This window comes from Teleopsis dalmanni, chromosome 1, assembly GCF_002237135.1.
Source record: "Teleopsis dalmanni isolate 2A chromosome 1, ASM223713v2, whole genome shotgun sequence".
In the NCBI taxonomy this organism is placed as follows: Eukaryota; Metazoa; Arthropoda; class Insecta; order Diptera; family Diopsidae; genus Teleopsis; species Teleopsis dalmanni.
This window is the reverse complement of record NC_051846.1, coordinates 65,930,547-65,945,637: the sequence shown is the minus strand read 5'-3', so window position 1 is coordinate 65,945,637 and position 15,091 is coordinate 65,930,547. Positions and strand designations below refer to the sequence as shown.

The 15,091-nt window shown below is 28.5% G+C and overlaps 1 protein-coding gene across 1 annotated transcript; it reads right to left on the bottom strand.

The window, feature by feature from the left end:
- Positions 1-4,196: 4,196 nt before the first annotated feature.
- On the bottom strand, positions 4,197-13,199 carry LOC119670388 (anaphase-promoting complex subunit 1). The gene is made up of 5 exons (XM_038080638.1): positions 12,790-13,199; positions 9,498-10,228; positions 6,199-6,417; positions 5,208-6,122; positions 4,197-5,139 (listed from the first exon to the last, which is right to left on the bottom strand). Exons 1-5 carry the CDS (start codon positions 12,893-12,895, stop codon positions 4,237-4,239), a joined length of 2,874 nt encoding a protein of 957 aa, XP_037936566.1. The 5' UTR covers positions 12,896-13,199; the 3' UTR covers positions 4,197-4,236.
- Between the last annotated feature and the right edge of the window lie 1,892 nt (positions 13,200-15,091).

Here is a 15,091-nt window from a genome sequence, read left to right as displayed (position 1 = left end):
TATGGCTTATTTATGTTGAACCTAACTTTATTTCATTATCCATATCACCTGATTTTTTTACAACTCCCTTACTTAAAAATAGTACCAGTATCAGTAACACTATTTTCTGTTGGTCTGGAGCAACAGTTGGCAGCCCCAACACCAGAATCGGATGCGGTAGGCCAATCACCTGCCAATCTTAAACCAACTGATTAACGAAACCTCAATAAGAGGCCCTATGTTTCTCCTAGGAGTTAAAGGATTCCATATATATGTAACAAAATATGATATATTAATTATACAATTAAAATATTTTATTAAAATTAAAAGTATATTTTTTATATACTGATAACAGTCATACAGTAAAATTTATATATATGTTTGTTCTTATAAGTCGACACCACTCTTGACTCTGTAAATTTATTAGTCCCTATCTTTAATTCCTTATACATGGTATGTTCTTTTAAATGGCGAATGTTTCAAGAAAAGAGTGTTCTTTAACAGTCAGAACTATCCGATTCCATTGTACATATATAAATATAGTATACGAGCCGAATATGTCCGCTGTTTTGGTCGTTGTTCAACGGGACGAGTGACATGTGATTGAGTGAGAAGGTGAATAGCTTTAGATTATGGGCTTGCTCCTAGAATAGTTTAGTTGTAAACAAAAGTGACTAGTTACGTCCATACATAATCAATCAAAGCTTAATGTAAACATCAAGCAACTTCTATCATATTAATGTCGAAAATTATAATCCAACACATTCTTACATTTCCCGTCCATTCGTACATCGTCTCTTTCGAAATTACGAGTCAGAATTAGTTAACTGATTTTTAACTAATTCAGTCTTCAGTCTTCTTGACAATTACGTTTATGGAGTAGTGCTTCAAATATTGTTCTAGTTGACTGATTATTAATATAGTTGATCATTAATCGAGTAGTGCTTCAAATATTTCTGTAGTTGATTGAAGATTCGAGCTTTTCCAAGATGCTTCTAAGCGAGAATTCTAACATTTAAAGATGCTTCTATTCGAGCATTCGTTCTGAATACACTCGAACTAATATAGTAGTTTTATGCTCAATCACTTTAAAGTACAAGTATATAAATTTTCAAATATTATATATAACTAGCTGACCCGGCGAACTTCGTGTCGCATTTGTTCAATGGCGGTTTTATATAATTTCATTAATTCATTATATTATTCAAACAAATTTTGTAATTCAGCGACAATCTCTCATTTAGTACTCATATTCAGTTGGCACCATCTGTTGATTTGTTTGTCAACAGAGGGATTGTAATTGAAACCACATAAATTCAAATCAGCATGTATCGTTCAAATTCTATTCCTTTGCAGCCTTGCTTGCCTCTGCTCACTAGTTTCTAATGATCGAGCAAGAGCAGTGTGAATTCGATCTCTTTCTTGCCTTGCTTGCCTCTGCTCACTCGTTTCTAATGATCGAGCAAGAGCAGTGTGAACTCGATCTCTTTTTTGGCTCTGCTCACTCGTTTCTAATGATCGAGCAAGAGCAGTGTGAACTCGATCTCTTTCTTGCCTTGCTTGCCTCTGCTCACATGTTTCTATTAATCGAGCAAGAGCAGTGTGAACTCGATCTCTTTCTTGCCTTGTTTGCCTCTGCTCACTCGTTTCTAATGATCGAGCAAGAGCAGTGTGAACTCGATCTCTTTCTTGCCTATTTTTTCTCTGCTTACTTATTTCTGAAGCTCGTTCTTCTCTTCTCCGTTTTTAGTAATTATAAACTATAATGCAGTGTCTTAAACTAGTTGATGTCTTAAATTAAATAAAAAAAAACATATTTCTGCTGTTGTTTGCAAGTACAAAATAAAAAAATTAATTTTATTTAAAAAAAATGCAAATATTGCTGATATTACAGAATTGAAACAGATAGAGATAAAATATAAGTTCACTTTGGTACAATTTCTAAAGTCACAAAATTATATAAAAATCTTTTAGTACTAAATTTATAACAAAATACTTCATTTTCCTAAACATGAGTTTTAAAATAAAAATTTGTATATAACTTTAAAGCAATACAATATGTACTTAAATAAACTAAGAAACTATTACTTAAATTATGAGTTTACAAAAATATATCAGAATTATGCAAGGAATTATAAATGTTTACAATATTTTTTATATATAGCAAATTATTTAGAAATATTTTTTAAATATTGAATTTTTCAAAATATCAAACAGAGAAATTTAATTTAAAATTAGTTTTGCATAAAACTTAATAATAATATGTTTAGCATAAAATTTAAATATTTTTTATTTTGTACTTAGGATGTTTGTGGTTTGTGGTTTATGTTTGATTTTTGTTTAGTTACCGTCCTATTATTGTTTTATTGTTTATTTATTACATATATTAATTTATATTCGCTGTTGAAAAATGTTTGCAACAAAGTTGTTTCAAAAAGTTTACTAAAATATAAAGATACAATTGATTTTTTGTTAGTATCTACACTTTTTTTGATAAATCCCTTTGTTGCTTAGTTATAGTCTTTATAATGTGCACATGGTATATTATTAAATTGTATGTAATTTTGAGTCGATGGTCTTTTGGAGTTCTTGGTCTATTGTGTGTCTTGAGATGTAAATTGTTTTTAACTGCACCATTTTTAGAATTTATTTTTAATTATTAAATATTTGTTGTTTTTTATAATGGTGAGTTTAATATTAAAAATCAAATGCATTTAAATTTTTTTAGTAAATGTATAAATAATAATTGATTATTAACAATTGAGAAAAGAAAATTTCACAAAAATTTAAATACATTTGATTTTGGAATTTTTACAAGCAAATTTTTCAAAATAAAAAGGTGAAAGTATGTATGATGTTTAAAAAGAAAATTAACAATTAAAGTTTTATATATAAATATTTAAAAATAAATATTTTAAAATATTTCTTAATATTTGTAAAGATATACAATTTTTATATGCTACATATTCCATTATAACAAATGCAAAAATATTTACAATATATATATAAATATAGTGAAACTATGTTTGATATAATTATTTATATTATGAAAACTTTTTTGAGAAACTTTTTTTACAAAACACACCTAAACGCCGATTTGGCAATAAGGTAATATTTATTAAGTATTACTTTAGTGCTCTATATCGAACTCTTAAGTAATACTAAATTTAAATGTGCATTGTAAAACTGGCCCCCTAAATATATTAAAATTTCAATTATAATTAATTTTCCATTTTAATTAATACTAAGATTTTCATAAGCGTAGTATCTTTGACAAATAATTAAAGTGGGAATTGTTTTCAAATTTTACTTAAAAATACATTTTCTACTATTTCATTTTGAATAATTTGCTTAATATTTATAATAAATTTTATGAAATTGCTAGTCTTCATACAAAGTCAAGCAAAGACATAGAATTGCAAAATAAAAATATTATTATAATAAGAAAAAAAAATGAGAACATTTTAAAATATATAAAACAATTTTTTTAACTGATTAACAACTTAAGTTTTGCTTATAAAAATGCTAAGGATAAAGGAAATTATTACAGTTTGTCATATAGACATTTACTAAAGCAACAATAGTTTTAATTTTATTTTATATATATATAAAAAAAGGCTTTGAAAGCAATTCACTTTAAATTGTCAAGGTTTAAGCATTTGTTCGACAATATTTTCATATTTGTTAGTTTAATATCACAAATCATTAAAATACGTAAATTCTGTTTACAATAATTTATGCTTTTCCAGCGCAGTTAGTTTTGAAATTAAAACTTAAATATTACTGTGCTTAAGTACACTTATACATATACAAATATATATATATATCTATATATATAAATATATATATTTACAAAATTTTAAAACATTTTTAGCTTCTCAAAAACTTAAATGTTCCATGAAGTCATAAAGTTAATTTTATATAACTTTATTATTAAGATTTATATTATTACATTTATTTATTCAGACATTATATTGAAGTTTAATTCTTTGTTTTTGTACAATAATTTCGAAGCATGTCAGTACAATTTGCACTTTAAAAGTCGCGAGTACTGCCTAAACAACATCAATTAATTTTTACACAATATCAGTAGCATTTTTATAATAAAAAAAATTTATAACAGTCAAATGGAAAAGAAGAATGACAAAAATATAGGAAATTGGTCAAAAAAATATTTATATTAACCATGAAAATATAAGAAATCACTTCACTCTCGCATTTAAAAAGTTTCAAAAATACAAAGAATATTTTTACTTTTTAACAAAAAACGTTTGATATAAAATTTTTGGTAAATGAGAAGTTGGTCCAAGAGTTTAAGCTTGGATTAAATGGTGAATGTTGCCGTTGCAACTGTGAAGGTTGATAAGAGTTGGCACGTTTCAATATACGTAAGCCAGTGCCTGAAGCCATGCGTTGCAGTTGGTGCATACCATCTGATGTTGGCATTTTGTCATATTGCAATGAAACAGATGATGGACGTGGCTTTTGTACATTTGTTTTTAAAGGCTTTGTTACAGCTTCGAAATTATTTTGAATATTCACTTCAGTTTTTTGTTGTTGTTTTGGTTGAGAAGCTGTCATTGTACTATTGGAAACTGAAGAAGCTAAGGCAACTAAATCAGTGCCAGGTATTGTTGGTGGAGTTATATGACTATTGGCTTTAATAATCGAGTCATTATTATTATTATTATTGTTTTTATTTGTATTCAGACCATTGGTCTTAACATTTGGGTCACTATTATTCATATTATTTATATTATGAGAATTGCTACCAATAATTGTTGCAGTATGGATTTTATTATGTATAGTAGTAGTATTTGTGTTAATATTATTGTTGATTCCACTTGAATTAGTTGCAGACATTGAGTTTTGTCTTTGCATGCGCGATTTTTGATATGGATTGATATTGTAGCTGGTATTATTGCTAACTATATCATTGTTGTTAGCATTATTTTTAGGCTCTCTATATTGTTGTGGGGTTAAATTCATTTTGTCCCCTTGTGATTTTGCACGTACACGCCCATTTCCCCCAGATACGTTCGTTTTGTTTACTTTTTCCGCAGTTTGTCTTTGTGCTTTTGCAGTATTTTCATTTTGTGCTGAATTTTTTAACTGTTGTTGCTGCTTTTCCTTACGTATTAAATCAAACGAACTGACAATCTGTAATTATAACGAATTAATTTATTATTTTTTAAATGATAACATTAATTAAACTAAAAGAAGTGTACCTTTTCGTTTTGGTGTGCAATATTACCATTTCCAGTCTGACTTTGACTGTGAAACAATTGACGTTTACTTGATCCATTGCCGTGAGACACATTAAAACTGCCATTAAAAGTATTACCATTCTTCCCCATATTACGTTTCTGATTGCTACCATTAGCGTGAGAATTTAAATCACTGTTTGGATTAGCTCTTAACTTTGCACTATTAGATGGATTCTGATTATAATTGCTTAAATTAGTTACTCTTACACCATCTAAATCACCCATTGATTTATGGCGTTGTCTTCCTGACTGTCTTGTTGACGAAGTTGTGGGAACTGAAGTTGATAGTGTAACCTTAGAAGCTGTATTACACATTGCCACTATATCACAATTCCTTAGTGCATTTTTATCATCAATAATATTATTTTGTTGCTGCAGTTTATTCTTTTTATTACTTGAATTATTACTTGAATTTTGAAGCCTTTGATTATTAATGCTAGCATTATTTGCTGTTGTTTTGGTATGTAAAATATTCACCGGTGAAGTGGATTTTGGTGATATTTTTCCAGTCTGTTGTGGAATGGAATTTGTTGTTGAAAAAGTATTTAAGAGTTGACAATTCGTTTCTGTACTGAGTGCTCGCTTTTCATTAACCCACTTCTTTAAACGTTTCACAAATGGTATTATCATAAAAAATGCATTTGAGTTTTTACCCAATTTGGCTTTTGATATGGCATCATTTTTATTGTTAGGCAATGCGTCGATTGGGAACCAATCACAGCATTTAATCTCATTGCGTGTTCGTGGTGAGAACTTTGTTTTTAGGGGTACATTTTGTACAATATATAAGCGTGTATATTGAAAATTTATAACAGCATCAATAAAATCACTTGGTACAATTATGTTAGTTATATCGTAACCCGTTTCTTCATACACCTATAAAATAAAAGTAATAAAATAATCAATATAAATATATATAAACATATAAGCAATGTTAGATATATTTATTTACCTCTCTTGTGGCGCAATGCACTGGATCTTCGTTCTCATTGACCTTTCCTTTCGGAAAACCCCATGAACTTTTTGCAAAATAAGACTGCACTAATAGGCAGTAATTGAGATCCTCTGATATCAGTATGGCGCCATATGTAGGCACTGATAATTTATAGTTTTTCCAATCTTCTAAAACTTTATCGATCGACGATAAATGTGTATTTAGAAATGGAATATGCTGAAAAGAAATAATTCAGAATAAATAAATTGTACAAAATATTATATAAAGTAGAAATTCTTTTTTTGAATTAATCAAGAAATAATGTTAATTAGGGTTAACAAAACAAAAATTTTTTTTTTTAAATGAAATATAATTCACATTAGGACGAATGACATCCTAAGAGACCTCAAGATTGATCCAATCAAAAAATAAAAAGGGATAGAGCCCTGAAATTATTAACGAAAACTGACAGACTTACCAACACCGCGTTATCGAGTCTTAGAATGGTTATAGGCTTCTCGGGGAGGTATGCAGATCAGAGATCCAATCAAGGTGTAGAGAGGGGGTTTGAAGAAATCTCGCAGTTAATAAAAAGTAAAAGTGCACTGACTCAACATAATTAAAAATAATATATACTGAAGCAGTAATCTTATGAGGCTCATAGAAACAAATTTGTTGTTACTTCTTTAAAAATAACACACTTTAATATTAATGAGTAATTTCAAATAGACGGCTACTTATTAAAATTGAAATAAATATTTGGAAATATATTAATATTCTTTAATTTTCTGACGCGAAGCAGTTTAAATGCATACATTTGTTGATATCTGGATATTGAAGAATAATAGCGAAACATAGACAGTTGCTTCAACTAAAGCAAAACTTATTGAATATAACGATATCTGTGGTAAAAAGGCATCACATATTAGAAAAGCACGAAATAAGATTAGTGGTCAACCCTCCAACGACCAATAATAAGTTTTAAGTTATAGACTTATCAGGTTATTTGTTCCTTTTACTTCACAGAAAAAATACACTTCATGCACTAAATGCAACGAACTCTTATCTTAAGTGTGGTCTCTAAAGTCTGATAAACGAACAATGTCACACCCGTGGCATCATGGGTCATTATATGTGCTCAAGTGCGCTTTAACTCCTACTTAACTTAATCTACATTAAGACCGAAAAGTTTTCGGAAATTCTCATTTAAAATTCGCGCGCTGTATATTTTCCGATATTTTAAGTTTATGTAGTTTGGCAGCACTGTCCTTAATTACTATGCCAAAAATGAGCGCGATCTGTCAGACAGTTCGTTTACGGCAGCTGTTGAAACCAGTTCACCTCAGTAGGGCGTTGCGAAAAAAACAATGGAAAAAAATATTGAACAAAGAGTTTGCATCAAATTTTGTGTTTCGAACGAAATTTCGTGTGCAGAATCGTTGCGAATGCTACAAAAGGCTTATGGGGAATCAGTTTTATCGAAAACTCAAGTTTATGAGTGGTACAAAGCCTTCCAGGACGGTCGTACGACCGTCGAAGACATTTCGCAACGCACTACTGAGGTGAACTGGTTTCAACAGCTGCCGTAAACGAACTGTCTGACAGATCGAGCTCATTTTTGGCATAGTAATTAAGGACAGTGCTGCCAAACTACATAAACTTAAAATATCGAAAAATATACAGCGCGCGAATTTTAAATGAGAATTTCCGAAAACTTTTCAGTCTTAATGTAAAAGCGGAACATCCACTTATCTATACAGTGTATGTCCTGTAATTATGATTAGACGAGCATAACTTTAGTTATCAACTAATTCTTGTATGAGTTGGGCAAAAACAAGTAAATGGCACTCTCATCGTATTCCCCACAGCTGTGACAGGTGTGATTGTAAAGGAGATTCAATCTTCTAGCATGGTTTCCTGTGGAAATAAACCTACTATAAAACTAATATCTCTACGCAACATCTCAATGAGAATATTAGATTTTTTTTAATGGAAAGTGGTGAGATTGCATACAGATGCTTGCATATCGTTGAGTCTTGTCACATTTATTAAAAATTTCAGCACAGAAAGAAATCAGTATCAACTTGCATGATGTTAATGATATACCCAGATTACTTAAGTGTTCTGAGTAAGGTCCTGAAGCATCCTTTCTGGCTAGCTTATCTGTTCTGCAATTGATGAAAATATTCCTATAATTCAGAGAGTTATTTTGTAGTTATTTTTGTGAGTTATCTGTATACAACGCATTTGGTCCGACAAGTAAATACATATATGCTTGAAACTAGAGTCAACTCTACAATAATATATTTTTCTTTCACAATAGAAATCTACCTATTCACAAGCCCTCTACTATCTTGCCAGTATTATACGTCATCGCCGAATTTTAAACTGGTGGGATAAGTGCTAGACGTAAAGAGAGTATAAGTACAGCGCTATATATCAAAGAATACAATAAATCAAAGAAGAGATTAGAAAGTAAAAAAAATTCTTATACAAAAAAAAAGAAAATATAAATTTTATTTCAGCTTTTTCAGATTTTATATATTAGTATAAATATAGGATTTAATTTTCTATGCCACTATCTCTTCATAAAAAAAAATAGTGTTTAAATAGCATTGATGATCTACTCATTACTAAGGTAATGACATCCTCAGTGACCTCAAGATTGATCGGATTAAAAAATACATAAAGGATAGAGCCCTGAAATTATTTACGAAAACTGATAGGCTTACCAACACCGCGTTATCAAATCTCAGAATAGTTACAGGCTCCTCGGGGAGGTATGCAGATCTGAGGTCAATTATTGCTTAGTTTGATTAAGTGATAAGCAATAATCTAGTCAAGGCACAAAGACAGGTTTTGAAGAAACCTCGCAGTTAATAGAGAGTAAAAGTGCTCAGGTGCACTGACTCAAGTAGGCTCAACATAATTAAACTAAAGAATATCTTTATCTTCAAAAGGGTTTAAATAAGAATGTAAATTAATTAATTATATCTAAGTGTACAGTGTTGACTATAGATATTTAGGTTACGAAATATACCAGTTAATATTTGATTGCCTATTTCTAATCCTAACATGGAAAAAGGTATTGAAAATGAGTGCTTGATTATATAGTTTCACCAAACCCAGAAGTCTGTTTCTCCACATTAGGATTGTTTGGAATAATATTAAGTGTGACACTTACTTAAAAAAGTAATTAAACGAATGTTATTATATTTTTATAAGCAACAAAAAAAACTATAAAAAATTGAGATTGTCTCTTCTTATCATACATAACATTAATTCTATAAATACATTATTTTAAAATAAAAATATACCTGAAACAATTGCATAGCAAATGTCTTTATACCACAAGATTGCAACTTTCTGTTATCATCCGATGTGCAAAAGAAATCCAAATAGAACCAGTGAGCCAATTCGATTTGAAAGCAAATTCTTATTAAATCATTTAGTTCCATATCAGGGACGTTTATAATAAAACGACTGGATAAATCGTCAAGTATATCGGACGGAATTTTGAAATGTTTGTTGTTGCTGTTGTTGTTGTTGTTGGTGTTGCCATTGGTGTTATTTGTGGTTGGCGTTTTTAAATTAGACTTTGTTATCGGAGTAACAGTTGTTGAATTTGAATTCGTTGTTAATGATGAATTGAAGTTTGTTGTTGTTACTGACGACGGAGTCGCTGGTGGAGTTGTTGATATAACTGCAGCATCAACTACTATTGGACTTACTTCTCTGTTCGTATCATACTTGTTGTTCGTGATGTTACTTGAAGTGGCTTCACTTGAACTAGAGACGTGAAAAATTGACGCTTTAGTTGCCAGCAACCCATCGCTGGAGGAGGATATATTTTCAATATTCTCACACGTTATTCCGGTAGCACTAAAAGAATATATACTTGTCTGTTTATTCGCAAAACCACTTGAAACGTGCTGTTCTTGCCTAAGTAAAACTGCCTTACTATTAGTAGAATTGTTACTATTGATATTTAAAGCATTCTTAAGCGTAATTGCTGCCAAGAGAGCGAGACCATTATTAGATGAAATTGCTGAAATTATTAAATAGAATAGATATGATTAAATTAGTTTTTTCGTTTTATATTTAAGAAACATTATATAGCTTAAGAACATTATAGATAGGTTATTGCTATCTTAAGGTAAAATTCTTTTTCATTTCGCAAGTTTAATGATTAGATTTAATAAACAACTAACATATAGGAAAGGTCTATCTAAGATATTCTAAATTTTAAGGGTACATATTCTTGATTTATTTGCCATTTTAGTGCTATTATTTTATGCTTTATGTCTGAATTTGCTTTGTGTTCTGTTTATTTTTGGTGTTGTTAGCTGTTACTGTTGATATATTTTTGTCCTATTGTTGTTTTATTTTTATATTGTCTGTTTTTTTTAAACTAGATCTTGACATTATATTCAGTATGCTCCATATCCGAGGACACACGTTTTAAAACTCTTAAGAAAAAAAAAATACAAAGGTTTATATTCTTGTTTATTCAGTCAAATTCTTCTTTCATGTCTAACTACTTGAGAAAAAATAAAGAGGTTAGAGAGTTTATATTATTTTTTCGAGTCAACATAGAAATGTTTCATTCATTTTTTATATTCATCGGTCGGATTCACATATGGTATGTCGATTGAAGCTTTTTAGAGTTAGAGGAACACTTTTAGAGTCAGAGTTTAGAGGAACACTAAAAAGTCTTGTGTGGTTTGCGTGAAAACTGTTCGTGATGAACACTTTATTTTCAATACAACAGCGAATTTCTACTTCTTATATAAAGCTTTCTAATTTTTCTAATAATAACTTATCTTAAAGCAATGTTTTTTTTTTCATTATTATGTTCAAAATACATGAAGGTCCAATAATACCTAAGACGTCTTTACTACAGTGAAATCAATTCAGCTTCATATCTTAGAAAAGTATCTCGATATTTTTCTAAAATTTTTCAAAATATCATCTACAGCAAAAATGTAAAGAACTTCTAAAGTTCAAGCTGTTGCGGTATAGGTAAAAAAAGTTATTGCAATTGGAGAGTCAAAAGTTACAACTGTACCTAACCCGTCTGACTAGGGTTAAGTATTAACTGTAATATACTAAGATGAGAAGTTGAAAAATATTAATCAATTTAGGCTAAAGCATTAAATAAATCTCAAGAAATTCGAGTTAAATAATGATTTAAATTAAGTTTTGGACTTTATGACACCAAAACTGGTTTTTAACAATTTTTTAAAAACAATTATAACTTAATAATTACGGATATACTTATTAGGTGTCTAAAACTAAATATTTTGTCTACTTTCTGTTTCACTTTACTGTCATTATCTGGGAACTTAACCATTTTTGTTCAAACTTCTCTCCTCAACGAGAGAGAAGACTTATCAACTTATCATGGTTGATGATAAGTGTTCGCTTAAGAGTTTATGTTTAAACGATTGTCTGTTTTAAAATAATAATCTTAATAAGATAATAGCTCATTCACAAAATATAATCTCGATTCTGAAATCTAAATTAAAATGATATTCACACGTCGAATTTGATGGCATACTTGGCAATGAGCAATTTGAGAAAACATACTGAGATCATAGTACTACTGAAGACCAATTCACAACAGAATTTTTAAGTGCTACCCAATTGAAAAAGAAGACAGAGTCAACCTTGTCCTGATTAAGAACTTTCTCTCATCCTATGATGAAGATGACTTGAAGTCGGCCTTGGCGACTGACTTACTAGAGTTCACCTTTTCGAAGGTCTGTAAGTTCACTCCACCTTCACATGCTTCACAAAGCGCAACCACTTCCGTTATGCCAATTCTTGCATATGGGAGCTCCATCTCAATCGAGATGAGAAGCTAATAAGTATTTAACCATTTATTCTGAATATGTTTATTAGCAAGGTTAGTTAAATCAGATCAGTTTCGAATAGGAATAACATTAGTTGACATTATCATATTATAGTCATAAGTTAGGTACACATAATAGAATGGCATAAATAGGTTTCTAATAGACCTATTTATGTTAAGAGTTTATTTTTCTTTCATAAATGGAAGTTATTATATTTTAAGTACCCAGGCAAATTTTAAGCCAAATATTAAAGTATTTTTTATGACTTTATTTTTATTATTATTATTAGTAAAAACGAGTCTAAGCCATAAGTGGAGAAAAATTTCCATAATGAAACTGTATCGTTCGAGCTAAAAATTATTCTATTTGCTCACTTAGATATACATATAAACAAATATAGATATATTAACTTTTAGTTAATATAAACAATAACACATAAATATATTTAAGAAAAAAAATAAAATAAAAGTAAGTCGCCATTTATATAAAATAAATTCAGTTTGGCAAAACTCAGAAACTCTATCCTTTAAAAAAAGTATACATACATTTTTACATACATACAAATTTATACAGAAATAAGTGAACCCGACCGCCTACTGTAAAAAATTATAGAACATGTTTGTTGTTTTTTTTTCACTTCACTTCATAACGGTGTATATTTCAAATCTGATGGAAATTTTTGTAAAAGCTAAGCATTATTTTTTCATGTTTTTTATGTTTTTTATGTTTCTTATTTTGCAATAATATTCTTTACCATTTTGATTTTGCAAATCTCCTGGTTTTGTTGTTTTTGTTGTTGTTGTGACTGTTCGCGTTGAAGACGGAGCAGATGCAACGACGGAGTTTAAAGCAACGTTCATTATTTTGAAACTTATTTGAATAAAGAATTTGTCTCACAATTTATTTTTGATTTTAAATATAATTTTGTAAAAAATATAATTTAATTGGAATTATAATAGATTATTGATAAGTAAACAGCAACAAATTTTTTTTTCTTTACAAGCATTCGATGGAAAATCGTTCTGTACATATGTGTAAACGAGATAGGTACACCAACATTGAACTATTCTCTTTTATTATTGGTCGTCACAATTATTTGCAAATTATTGGGCACAATGTTTTGTTATAATAAAAACAATAATTTCTCTTCAAACTTGTTTTTTTTTATTTTCAATTGCACAATGAATTTTCTTTGATATCTTTTTGTTTTTAGTTATTAACAATTTTTTAACTGTAGATATTTGGTATGTTTCTATTATTTGTTATTGTTTTTGTTCCAATTGTGTAGAGACATACAAATTAATGTGCAATCAAGTCTCCACTCAAAAACATGTACCCCTCAGCGACACATACAAATTCGGGTTGTTTTGGTGTTGGTGTACTATTTTCTTAACTTTCTAAAAAAAAATGCTGATTTTTCTTTCACAAATAAAACGAACTAATCTCACTTCCTTATAAATATTTGCACTTAAAAACAATATTTAAATGTTACTGTTACTTTTTTTTAAAAATATTTCAAATATTCGTTGCTTAAAATTAGCTTATTCTATACAATGTCGCGAGCGTCACTTTATCATAATTGTAAAAGTCGTGGCAGAGTTTGCAGGTAAATTGTTGAAATAAACAGGGTTGCATTTATATGAATTTAAGTAATGTATTGAGTAGTATATTATTAAAATATACAAAAAAGGAAATTAATAGCCAAAACAAGCTTAAGATGTATTATGTTATTAATGATAATAGTTAAAAGACAAAACAAACAAAAATAATATACTAAGATTATACTATGTATTATGTTACATATAATACACTATATACTCTTACTTTTATATTCAATATTTGTTATTTTAAATAAGCTGTGTCAACTCTGTGCAATTCTGATGTAACTGTATATATATATATTATACATTGTTCTTTCTGTTAATTCAGTACTATAAGCCTTCGTAATATTTTGTGATCAAATCATTCAAATAAAATATATATATAACGTTCACATATCCATTGAAATACTGTGCATTGAATTAAATCTGACAGTACATGCTCAAAGCTGAATTAGTAACCTATAAGAAATCAATTGAGCCGTTCCACATTAAAAGAAAAATTAGTTCTTCTTCTTTTACGTTTACTTTTTTAATTTTTGTGATCAGAAAATTCGAAAATAAAACATAAGACACATAATTTTGAATAAAATTGTGAAAGAAATTTTGAAAATTATAATATCCGTTGTTTTAATTTAAAATAGAATTCTATTATATTTGATTAAAAAATGGTTACGAAATTTCAATTGACAGTGCTTAAAGCAAAATAACGCAAAAAAAAACAAGATGTATAAATTCTTTAATTGTTCTTTTAAATCGTACTCTATGCTGCATATAATTGTTGCGTTTTCACAATTAAACAATAGAAGAATGATGTAATAGAGTCAATTATATTCGGTAAAATCCAATTAGATCTGACACTTACCGTTTCGGACACAAACCACTGAGAAATCTTGAAAATTAGCACTGATTATTTTTAATATAATTTCTGTCTTTGTGAACTTTTTTCAAATTAAAATAGTTGATGACTTTCTATTATAAACAGCTACAGTCTACATAAAAATTGCAAAAACTTCAGTTTAAAATTTTGTGAATTCTTCATCATAGCGGGATATTATAAAAATTAATGAAGAATTTAAATTACAATATATTTTATATATAAAACTATATACAGCAATATATATATGTAGAAATATTTTTTTTTTAAGTTCACTAAAAGCCTCAAACAATGAATACATAAACAATCAATAAATAAATTTTAAATTTATTAAAATAATATAAAAAATAAATTTTTGTTGTTGTGTTTCACTACTGTTCGAAGAAACCTCTTTATTAATTAATAAGTAAATATTAAAAACAACTAAAATAATTTTAGTTGTTTTTGCTGTTAGTTGTTAATCATTAATCATTATTATTAATCATTAATGCTATGTTTTTCATAAAAATTAAAATCAAACTATTTCTAGTAAGCAATAACGGACTTCATTTTTAAAATAATTTAAAAATAATTTTTAAACT